Source organism: Motacilla alba, chromosome 2 (genome assembly GCF_015832195.1).
Source record: "Motacilla alba alba isolate MOTALB_02 chromosome 2, Motacilla_alba_V1.0_pri, whole genome shotgun sequence".
Lineage (NCBI taxonomy): Eukaryota > Metazoa > Chordata > Aves > Passeriformes > Motacillidae > Motacilla > Motacilla alba.
Genome location: NC_052017.1, coordinates 16,249,086 through 16,261,649, shown reverse-complemented (window position 1 = coordinate 16,261,649; position 12,564 = coordinate 16,249,086). Strand labels below are relative to the sequence as shown.

At 38.8% G+C, this 12,564-nt stretch overlaps 1 protein-coding gene across 11 annotated transcripts in view; it reads right to left on the bottom strand.

Moving 5' to 3' along the window:
* The window catches only part of ABI1 (abl interactor 1), a 77,154-nt gene that overhangs the window by 17,500 nt on the left and 47,090 nt on the right, over positions 1-12,564 (bottom strand). For 7 of the 11 annotated variants that reach the window (XM_038128175.1, XM_038128166.1, XM_038128170.1 and 4 more), the window contains exons 3-5: positions 10,657-10,833; positions 941-955; positions 114-214 (exon numbers count right to left, since the gene is read on the bottom strand). In XM_038128175.1, the coding sequence (XP_037984103.1) occupies positions 114-214; positions 941-955; positions 10,657-10,833 (293 nt within the window). The remainder of the gene's footprint in view (positions 1-113; positions 215-940; positions 956-10,656; positions 10,834-12,564) is intronic. The other 4 variants (XM_038128164.1, XM_038128167.1, XM_038128171.1 and 1 more) reach the window with 1 other exon arrangement.

Here is a 12,564-nt window from a genome sequence, read left to right as displayed (position 1 = left end):
TTTTTTTGCTAAAGGCAACCAGAATTGCCATCTATCATGAATTTAAGAAACACCAACACTGGCACAATTTAAAATTTCTATTACACAGGAGGGACCAGCCAGTCCATTCTTACCCCAGAGTTCCCCGGCCTGACATGGGAGGACTTGGTGGTTTTTGTGTAGGCGGATTTGTTCTTGACAAGGTGCCAGTTCTTGCAGGCTGGTTATTTCCATGCTGAAATAAGGGAAAACATGATTTTATTTTTATAACAGAGCAGCTCTATTACTGACAGCTTTTTTTTTTTTTAAGTGTAAGAATATGAAGTGAGAATTCCCAGACAGCTGTCAAACAGCAAGTTTTCAGCTACACACGAGACAGACACCAGTAAATACAAAGAGTCTAAACACAAGCTTAATGTTATTTTCACTATTAATTAACAATAGACATCAGAAAGGTAGGCAATTGACAAGTTCATGCACAAATGTCTTCTATCATGTTCTTCCTTAAAGGGAAGCCACATTTGTATTCATTGCCATTCAGATGTTAATAATTTAAATCAAACTTTAACACTGACTGTAAAATACAGGCAGCATGGCCCAGAATTTCTCAATCTGCCCCTGCTATATGACTAGCAGAGTCATTCAGGTTGTCTGGGAAGTCTCCTGCAAAAAATGTAAGTGAAGGGAATCAAGGCATCTACTGAATTCAGAGCAAAGCACTATATGTGTTAGAGAAATTAATGTATCTATGTATAAATGCAGATGTCAATGTATCACAGATATATTGACACGCTAAATGCTGTAAATGAAAAAAAAAAGGTAAAGCATGTTTAATCTAGATATCCTATGGAAAGCAGAAGAGAGTGTAAGAGAGCAGTAGTTTTCAGTTTTAATGGCTCTGCAGCCTCTACTATCAGTCACATGAGGCACTGTGGGTCAAAGGAGAAATAACACTTCTTACCTTGGCTTTTAGCCACTTAACGTTGGCAAAAAAAGGGGGGAAAAAGGTAGAAATTAATGGCAGATCCATCACAACTGATATGACAGGTTAAACTAAAGATAATTACATTTTCAAAAAATCATTTGTGTCTACTGATAATTAGCTCATCCCAGAACACTAAGAGAGATTCTGCTGTGACAGTTAATGAAAATTCGGTGTCTGAGGAAGTGACCACAGGAAAAGCACTCTTGTCAAAATTAAGTTTAGCTAAGCTTTGCCAGACATGTCTGCCAGGTTCCTCATGGGCAGTAACGGGCTGAAAAGCCCTCTGCTGATCATTCAAGTCCAAAACCAAATCAGTGCTATTTCAATGGCAATATGCACCTAGGAATTCGTTCACAAAACCACAGTTTCAGCAATATGCAGAGAATATTGACAGGCCTTTGCTTTTACACTTAACCTCCGAATGTTTTCAAGAAATCCTAGCTGCTGCATTGAATGGTAAATAAAGAAAAGGGAATTTTTAAACAGGATGAGCAGCAGCACCTTTCACCTCTGGTTTATTGACTGAAATCTGATTCAAGCCAGCACAACACTGGCTGCTGAAAACTGTTTTGGCAGGGATATAATGATTGTTATTCTGAAATTTCAGCTCTTAGAATCAAGTCATTATATGAATCCACTGTATCATTTTAGCAGCCTTCATGATTGCAGAGGAAAAAAATATCAAAACTCAGCCTCATGAGGAAAATGTAACATTTTAAATAAACTCAAGCCAATTTCTCTCATTTTTGGGGGGAGCAAGGGGGTCAGGGGGATAGGCACTCATATTTTTGAAAGGGTTAATTTCACCAATTAAAAAAGAAAAAAGGCAAATACAAATACCCAAACCAAAACGATCCCAATGCTTTTTTTGAGGTTGTTTGGAATTAAACTGTTACTTCCAGAACAAGCCTTTTCAGGAAGAGCATTTGAAACTGTGAGTCTGCATCTTCTCCTCCCCCTCCAGGAAACACAGACTAGTTTAAAGGCATCCATTAACTCAGTAAAAAAAAAGTAATTAAAACATGCAATACAGCAAACGAGCATTTGAGACTTCTGACAGGGTCTGCAAAACCAATGAAAACCAGCTTGTTTACAGCTGAAAAAGTTTGGTTTACCAATCAAATGAGGTTGAAAGCCTCTGCCCTTAAGTTATTCATATTACAAGAATAGGAACATAAATCCTGTTCCAAAATTCAGATTTAAAAGTTTAGCTCTGGTATGTAAATTGGAAGGTCAACCCATTTACTCCCAAGCCTGGACAGAAGTTCATCAGCAGAATTCACAGGCATTTAAACCACCTCTGTCTCTATATACTTATTTCATGGATAAACATGCAGATTCAGTTCCCAAGATGCCAGAGTACTCTCCCAAGTAGTGTATTTTTAAAACAGGCCTTTAGTAACGAAATTTGCTTTCTCATCTCACAGGAATAGGTGACCCTTCCCCTTACTTCACCAGTTGCCAATAGCAATGGCATAATACAAGGAATTTGTTAAAGGAGGCCAAAAAAATGAAACTCTTGGTTCTGTCCTTCCCCAGCAGACATAACTAGAAACTTTTTTGAAGGCTTAAAAGGAAGGGTGGCATGATTCCTTATCCAACAGCTACTACTAAAATTGCCTGCCTCAAAAATACAAAACCAAAAAGCTCCCTTCCTTTCCTTCCCTTATGCAGTGTCACTCAGCATTTGTGGTGAGTACTTCCATTCCCCTCCTAATCCCTGTTATACTCTGTCTACACTGCAGTGACAGTATGAATATCAACATGTAGCAATGATTCACCTAATCTTCCTCTTATTTCAAACCTTTCTACTGCTAAGTACACTAAACATTTATCTGAAGTCCAACAGCTCTTGACCTTTATTCCTGTCTCTAGGACTACATCAGATGAACTTCATCTCTTTTGCTACCAGTTAAACAAAATACAAACAGATACACACTTGACTGTTCAGAAGAATTAAAAACTGTTCTCATACTGCTTTCTATATGTAAAAAGGTCTGTAGATGCCTTCTCTGTTGTTGTCAATATAAACAAGAGTCATACAGGCTGGAAAACAGAAGGCCAGAACACAAAAGGAACTGGGATTCACATGGGAAAGCAGCTCCTGATCCAAAAGACCTAAGTAAGGGGGGAAAGCAAATGAACCAAAACAATATGAACCATATGGCTATTTAATCATGGTTAACAAGCTAATTAATTAGGAGGAGACTTTTTTCTTTTTTTTACTTATTGGCTGAGCTTATTAGGTCAACATTGCTGCATTTCTTGGTCTGAAAACCAAATGTGATGCTTTCCAAGCAATTAAATAACCTGCCTGGAATCGAGAACAGTTTATGCAGCAGAGTCTAGACTAAGTTTGATTTGAAGAAGAAGGTGAAAAAAGGCAGCAGAAAACCTAAAGCAGTGGCAGGTATGTGCTTAATGTATCTGCAACATGCTTAATGTGTATCTCTCTACAAATGCCTCTAGGCCAGCCAGCCTGTTGGGAGAACATGACCATCACCAAGTGCCTGATCAGTACCAGGAAGGAGGGACATGCAGGGCATGAGGAGAAGTGGTAGCATGCACACAGTTCACAGCTTGAAGAGGGAAGAGATTGTTCTGAGATGGTATAAAATAAGACAAGAGGTGTAAAATGAGAAAAGCTTAGTCAAATGAAGAGCATCGCTGAGAACTCCAGCAGAAGCTGTGAGGAGCATGATTCCCTTCTCCTCCTGCTACTTGTATTACTGCACACAGAGGAGACAGTTCTCAACCCAATACCAGCATCCTGGATGACACACACCAGAACAAAAACAGTCTGTAGGCTTGCTGGGGATGCTTGTGATGCTGAGGGTGAGAACTAGACAGACCAGAAGTTCCCAGAAAGGAAACAGGATAGGCAGCCGTATTGGTTGGGGTTTCTTGCAATGACATAGCAGATCATATTTTAAGGAAGCAAGCAGAACAATCTTGCCTTTCCAGGGAAAACCCAACAAGCATGTGGCTGTCCTGGATAAAGCTTTAAGGGCTGTCACAAAAGTAGGAGAAAAACTACAATCTCAGGTTTGAGAAACAAGAGTCAATGCTGCTCATTTCCAAAATGTTACAGCTAGGGCAGTGACACATCCATAGGGTTTGGACAGCATGGGAGAGCAGGCTGGCCTGGGACTGAGAGCCAACAAAGGGCTGGAAAGGAGCAAAGCAATTAAGGCAACAGGCAGAACAGGTGTTTTCAACAGCCATGCAAGACATTTATCAAAGCCAAAATTGAGGCTGCTCCTGTAACACATGCCAGGAATTCAAAGCACCTGGACTTCAGAACTTCAGCTGTGGGTTTGCAAGGGCAAGTAATGACTGCTAGTACCAAGAGACTTATTTGCTTAAGGCAACTCTTTTGGCAATTCTCTCTCTTTTGGCAATTCTCAGCATACTCAGTTCTGGTAGTCTGAAGAGTACAAAAAACACCTGCTGCCAAAGGCAGTACTGCAGGCTGCTGTACCTGAGGTCAAAGAGACAAGACCAAGAATGGCATGAAAAGGAAGGGTGTGAGGAAATCAGAAGTACCCACTAGTAGTCAGAGGATGTCAAGACATCAAGGGACTCCACTGGCTGGCCTCAGGAGGCAGCCATCTAACTGTTTTTAACAGTTTTCATGCCAAATAACAAGTCATGGGGGAACATTAGTCACGATTCAGGGAACTATAAATCTATCATTTGAGCTATAAACTGTGCTTGGAAAACTAGGGGTAGGGATGATTGCAAATAACTCACTTATGTGAGCAAATTTATCTGTAAGGACACAAAAGACCACCTGCACACAGAAGCAAAATCCTTATCATGCTGATAAGGATTCAGCAAGTTTCTCCTGCACATTCCAGCTATGAATTCTCCAATTTCAGAGTGCAGAAACTTCAAACCTCTATGCAGGTTGTACTTCCCCTGCTGTATTCACTTATTATTTCTCTGACTCCTGAATTTAAAGAGCCAATTTCACTCTATATCCTGCCATATTTAGGATGACTGAAAGAGGTCATTAAAGACCACCCAATATAAATGCTCTTCAATGGAAACAAGGGTTTAAAGTGTCAGATCTCCATTAATAGTAAGTATCTGGCAAACTTGAAATTTTATACATGGGGTCTGTAAAAGCAATTTTCAGCCTAAGACAGGTTATCTTTGACCAATAATCACAGTTGTCAACAGAAAAAAACCCCACATGGTCACTCTTGACTGTTTAGTCAACTTCCCTTTTACTTAAAAAGGAACTTCATTTATGAGTCATGGGAGAATGCCCCTACAGAAAGATAACTGGCCAAAATACCTTTTGAAATACTATTATGTGTGTGCAGCTAGGCAATTTTTGCACAAGATTGCCTCTTCTCTCACTGGTGGGGCAGTTCTGAAATACGACATGATGACACAGAGCAAGAAAAACAGAAGCTGGAAAGGTGCTTGTATGTGAAGGTAGGGATTGCCTGGAAATGATAGAGTAAAGCACCAAGCCTAGAACATGGTTTCCTAACAGAAATCAAGATACAGAGTTTGGTAGAATATGTAATCAAAGATGGTCAGCGGGCAGATTGTATATGGATGTCAGACACTCAGGGTAAAACACTTCTGCCACACTAGTTTAGTGCAGTTTTAAAGAAATTATGCCCGTGTCTCCATTTTCTTATCAGAATGTCTATATTTCCTTACAGACTATAGTAAAGCAGACTATTTTCAGGGAAGGCAGGTTTCAAATTAGTATTTCTTTAAAAATTGAACATCTGTAGGTAAGTCTCTCTTCAAGGAGATTTAACTTCTCCTGCTAATATTTGCAGCCCAGTCATTAGTCTTCTGTTAACAGCAACCAGATGTATTTTGTCAGTATTGCTTCTATCCTTTTTTGTTTGTTTGTTGGTTTAACTCTCCAATTAAAAAGCATTAGCATACAAAAATCTGTTGTGGATGATAGACAAACTTAGCATTGCTTTCTCAGCACTCACTAGTCTTGTTCAGAGAAAGATACCTTGATTCCTGCTTTTAAATAGTTCAAGATTTTCCAGTTGAGTTGGTGACATTGAATCTAATTACAACAAACTAAGACTAGCAGTAAAAAAAATTAGAAAATAAAGAGACCTCAAAGTGTTGAGTTTTCTTTGCAAGCTGAAATGCTTAAAAACTACATTATGTCAGATGACACTAGGCACACTTCTGACTTTCCAGTAGCAAGTGCCCTATGGAAAGCACACAGTGTTAACACTCACAACAGTCATTAGAGTTGGCAACAGGAAGTTCCTTTTTCCCCCAGAGAAGCATTCTTTACCCTACAGCAATATTTACAGTTTGGCCGTGACCCCAGAGGGACGATGTGACATTAATGAAATTGGCAACATGACATCCTTTGAAGCGTGAATGTCTGACAGAGGCTGGTAAGGGGACAAAGGCAGCAGCAGCTCCAACTCAGAATCTCTATCTCACTTGGGCTTTATTAGGGTGAATTATTTAAAATGTAATATTCCAGCAGCTACACATGAAAAAGTCTTATCCTAGAGGGTAAGTAAGCTTGATTAGGTAGCCTTTCACCCTCACATCAGCATCTCATCTGCATTTTTCTTTTGCACTGACATAGATATAAGCATATGGACTGCAGAAAAGTAGGACATGCTGAGAAGCACAAGGGTAAGAGCAAGACTCCCTTCTCTAAGCTTAGTGTTTGTCAAGTTCTGGCCCAATCCCTACTTTAAGGGAGTCCTTCCAACTTCCATTTGCTTGAGAAAGATTTCTGAATGCTTAACTCCTGTTTAACTTTCTGGGCTCAAAAGCTTCTTACAGCTTTCATGTGCTAAATGCAAATTTCTTTATGGTGACAAAATTACAGTTTTTTTCCTTAAAAATAAAACTAAAAAGGGATCAATCTTCACATAAAATTGAAGTTTGGTTTTGAAGAACTATTAGTTCCATAAAATAAACTTGATCCAATTACAGCTGTTGGGCATTTCAATTAGGCATGCACTCAACATTTTATCTGCCTTTAACCATAAGGCATCATCACTTCAATTTCCTACTTAGCTGCCATTTTACAAATTGCTGCAATTCCACCTGCCTTCTATTCAAAAAGAAGATTATTATAAATTCAAAGGCCAATTGGAATTTGGTTTTTAAGTGGAAATTTAAGGTTTTTAAGGCAGCTTCCAAAGCTTCCTCCTCCCCACTCTTAAACTAAGGATTTTCTGTATGAGTAATTGTGTTTGACCTATTTATTTGCTGGCACAGTATTTTTTTTCCTTTCACAAAAAAAAAAAAAAAAAGAAAAAAAAAAAAGGAGAAGAGGAGGAAGGAAATGCTAAAGTAGCCTCTGCCTAATAATTTTAAACCAAGCTCTACACAGGAAGGTAGATAACAACACTTACTCTTGTTTACAAAGAATTACTTTAGCTACATTCCCCTATGCCCAGAGGGTGACAGCTGAGCAACCATTTAACAGACCAGCAAAAATGCCTCCCTGTGTTTCTTGGAGCCATCAACATATATCTGTATTGCAAAGGAAAGCCTTCTTGCTAGCAAACCAACTTAAAAAGCCCTCCTGATTTGAACTGATGCCAGCCTCAGCTTCATAGGGACATATATTTTTTTAAAAAGCAACTTTTGGAGACATTGTCTGTATCTGTCCCTGCAAAGGGAAGGGGCAGGGAGTGCAACAACTGGGACACTTTGGGGCTGCCATGGAGATTTCAGGCTGAAGGAGAAAGCACCTCTGTGATCCTAGGATGCTCCACAAAAGCTTTTTGACCAAGATCGTGCTGGAGCAGGAAACAGCACTGCCTGCCAAGGAAGTGTCTCCCATGAGTGAGGAAACTGCTACGGAGAGCAGCTGCTCACCCATCACTGCCACCTCCACCCTCACCTGCCCCCACAAAAATTGGTGCATGCATGTGAGACACAAGGAGCATGCAGAGCCCTTCTCCAGGCCCCAAGCACATGCATCTGCTTTTGCATCCTTTCTACACAGCCACGACAAGCAGAGACAAACAAAGAAAATGAACTGTGAGTATACACATGAGGTGGTTTTGCATTTGCTCAGATGGAAGACGTATGGTGAAGACAGCATTTACCCTGAGGATTACACACCTTCCTAATTTCATTATTTAACTCTGTGAGACATTACTTTTATCTACACTTTCTACATGAAACAATTCAGGTCACCCCATAAAATACACTGCATATTTAAACAACATTTTTCCTAGGATCAATATTTAAATACATAAAAGCAGAAACAGTGTATAATCCAGTTGAATCCAATATCCTTGATTTCTCCTCCTTGTATTTTTCCTTTATGTTTCTTTATAAAATCCTACACCAGAACACAGTCCCACTAACAGCAATAATTGTCATCTACAGATTTCAAAGTGTTGCATAATTTTTATTTAATACCTAAATGCCAATATATGTGTTGTGCTGTATCTTATTGACAGTTGGTACAACAGAAAACATTCAAGGATCTGCAAGTCAGTCAAACTGTCAACTGTTCTAAGCAGACTTCAAACTTCTTTTTCTCTAGAAAAATATGCTTTCTAAGGCCTTGTTGGACATGTTGCTGTCCAACTTAGGGTGAAATCTTTGCTTAAGAAAATAAGACTTAACAGAGTCCGAAGCATCTTTTAAGACCACTCTGGAAAAGTTTGTAATTCAGTTTATTGCATGTTCTCCCCTAACTGTAGATTCAAGAGACAACTCAGATTCTCAGCATCATCTTTCATTTATGCTGACTTCCAACAGGACTTGATCCAGCTTCTGAAGTTGTTTTGATTTGATCCTCTGGTAACATCACTGCCTACATCTAGGTGACTAAGTAAGCTACTTCCATCAGAACCTTGATATGTGTTACACTCTTGATATGTGTAATAGGACAGCTAAAACATTTAATTGTGTCATTAAGTCAGCACACTCTTTTCAACAGTGTCTCTAACACATGGCAGCCACCTTGAACTAAATACCTGAGGTCTAGCTGGCAGTTTATTTCATTTGTGTAACAAGTCTACATAGAAAATACCAACTGTTTCATGCCTTTGACAGGTGTAAAACAGACTTAGGCAAGTCACTCAAAGAAACAATATCAAGATATAATTTGCAGCTGTCTTGTAATTGAGTTGGCAATTTGGTTATTACTAGAGTCTTTTTTACCTCTGAAAAGACCAAGCTTTCAGTATAGAATAAACCACTAACCTTCAAAAGAACCCTTTACCAAAACTATTCCATAAGAACTACCTAGAAATGAGTAAACAGCACCCACTAAAAAAAGAAGGTCACATGAATAAAAACAGCAGTACCCCCAAAAGCAAATACTGATATTGGAAGATGCAACAGCTAACCCTTAATAGCCTCCATGGATCAAGCAACCTGTCTTGAGTCTGCATAACACAAGTAGTGCAGCAAAGCATTGATTTCAGAGACTAACAGTAATAATTTGACTTTTAAAGTCTTCTACAGCACTTGATCCCTGGAGCACTTAAATGCAGAAACCAATAACCTGACATTGAATTTCTGTATGCTCTATGCATAGAATATTCTCCTCAAATGCAGGCTGTACTGAAAAATCAGTTTCTCCGACTCCAGTATTTCTATTTTATAGCAATTCAGAACATGTCTGTCTGTGTCAGGCTTCTACACAAGACTTACTCATCAAGACTGGCTTAATTTATTACTGAAAAACAATCCTGAGTTATAGGTTTATTACAGGTTCACCTATAAATGAAAAAAAAAATCAGGCAGTCTAAAGTCACTACATTAATTCATAGTCTACAGCTGTCAGGGTATAGGACTGCTTTACAACTTGTGTTGGAATTACACTCCTGTGGACATTTGGAGGGTTACTACGAAGCAGGAGGTACCCTGGTGTCTGTTGTGCCAAGTCATTCCAAAGATCTGTTCCTCAAGCTCATTCAAAGGGCACATGATGGGCTGATACAGCTGCACAACTCACTGACCAGGGCACATCAAGAGCATGTGCTATGCTTTAGAGGATACACGGGTTTTGAATAAATGCCATCCAAGAGAAGATTGTTGCAAACTGAACATACCTTGAACACCTGGTCTAGAGGAATACAAAAGCATTTTTTATAAAAAGATAACCAGGGAGCAAATGGAGTTATATTAATTCACTCCAATTACAACCATTTCAAGAGAAGTAGACATTATCTTATAAGATTTTTATTTAGAGAAAAGGAAAATTAGGCTGTCCAATGGGAGTAAGACATCAAATGCCACTGAGATTTAAAAGCAAAATAGCAGCCCCTTTTTCTTCTGTTAACCTACCAAAAAACCCCAACCCCACCAGCCAACTTCCCCATAAGAGATGACTTCCTTTATTTCTTTAGTTATTTAGAAAAACTGAGTGGCAGTGATAACTTGAGGTAGAGGAGGAAGTAGTGATAATTTTAAAAGCCAGTCATGTTTTTTTTGACCAGTCATTAGCCTAAGATCATGAGCCATTATTTCCTGACACTGTGACTGTCACAGTCTCAAGGGTTAGGAAAGCATTGCTCAAAAAAACCCTCACTGTAAAACAATCCATTATGTTATTGAAATGCCTTTATGTGGGAGCATATCACACCCATAATCCTTCCTATCATAAAGGAGCTGAACATTTTAGTATCAGTAACATTCTGCCCCGACCCTGGCTCCTGGTCTGTGTTACTTGGAATCCTCAGGTGTCCAGGAGTTCTTACCTTCACGCCATGGCCAACATCATCCAGCACCGTGTAGTCTATAGGTTTTCGAATATACCTTACAGGACGTTCCATGTTCGCTGGTGCTATAATTTTGTGAGTTCTTGATGTGTTCTTATTGGTCGTCAAAATGCCTATCTCTCTGCGAGCGACCTTTTCTTTATGGATGTCCACAGTCTAGATTAAAAACAAGAAAGTATGGGTTTCTTTAGGCATTTGCTGTTTTCTTTATAGAGCTAGCTACATGTTTAGGTTTCACTGTTAGACAAAGAGTCTGAATGTTAATGCTGCTGGAAGGATGCCGGTTTATTGATGAAATGAGTTTAATCTAGACAAACGTTGTAAGAAAATTACACCTTAATGAAATAACCAGTATTAATAATAAAATTACAATTATATGTTACTGCTTTGACACCCTAAAGACACTATGCAGATACAGTCCTCACAGATTAACCCTCAGTGTTCTTATGACTGACAGTGGTAATAAATTACTCTAACTCCACAGCTGGGAAACCAGGACAGACAAGCTAAGCAATTTGCTCAGAGCCCCGGAGGGGACTAAGCCTGGGAAGTCTGTGCAGTAATTTCTTTCAGCAAAGCCATCAGTGCATACCAGAGTGAGAGTCTGCACAGGTAGGGACCAATTTCAGCATTGGGGCTAGTTTCAGTCATACTGTTCATAGCAGCTTTATTGAAAGAATAAAACAAAGCTTTAAATATGCAAGTAAAGGAATATAAAACACACTGCATTTTATTCAGGGAAAAAAAAAAAGAGACAAAGATCAGTCCAGCAGTCTGTGAAAAATCAAACTAAGCTTCACACAACAGACACATTCTTCTACATGGAATATAATCACAGCTTAAACCCTAGCTGAAGAACAAGTGCAAATCAAGCATTGGATGCCACAGAAGTCCCATTTCCAGGAAGCCTATTTCAAGATTCAGGGATTGAATGTACTGGTTTAAGTACCTACTAGAACCTCAGGATCATTGAAGGAGATGGTATCTGACAACGAAATGCCCCTTTGAGCAAAACCTCTCATGCCGCAACTTTATCCACTGAGGATAATAAATCTTAGTCTATAAGCATCAATTCCTCCCAGAAAGGCTATCACAGAAAAAAATAGTGAAGATTCAGAAAGAAAGAAAAATCCTTGTCATCCTAAATCCTACCTCATTTAGGTACATATCTAGAAATGGTTTAATCTAAAAGGAATATTGTGATGTGCAAGGTTTTGTTTAGTGAAGCAAAGTCAAAGATGAAGCACAAAATTAGCTGATATTTCTCCTCCTATATGAGGCAAGATAAAAAAAGCAAGATTAGTATTCAGGAAATTAACATTTCTTGGAAAGCAGCATTCAGCGGTCACTGTGAAATGTCTTCAGCTGAACTGTTTTTTTCATTAACTGCTACACATGCTCAAATAATCTTAAATTCTCCTGACTACAAAATGACATAAACATGTAAAACCTTTCCTTAATAGTTCTGATAGGCGGCTCTGCAGATTACAAGCAGGAATACAGGTAGAGAAGCACCTAAAAACAGTGATACCAAGCAATCTTGTTTTCACAGCTTCAAGCTAAGTAACAGACTACTTGTAACACTGCAAAAGGTTCTTTTACTTTGAAAGCACACAGAATCTTAATAGAAATAAGAGTTGTAATTTTCCAGAGCAATGCAAGACATTAAGTGTGTATATCTGCATCATGTTATTTGGAATAAATTAATTAAATATCACAGTAAAGCTTTGGAACAAGCTTTATTGTTCTAAATGCTCACGCAAGTCAGGAATTTTAAAAATGCCTTTCCAAATAAGACAATCCAATACATCAAGTATTTACCTACATCAGCATTAGGTATCACCCCCTGCACCCACGTTTTCTCTGGCAGCCGATTTCACAGACGAC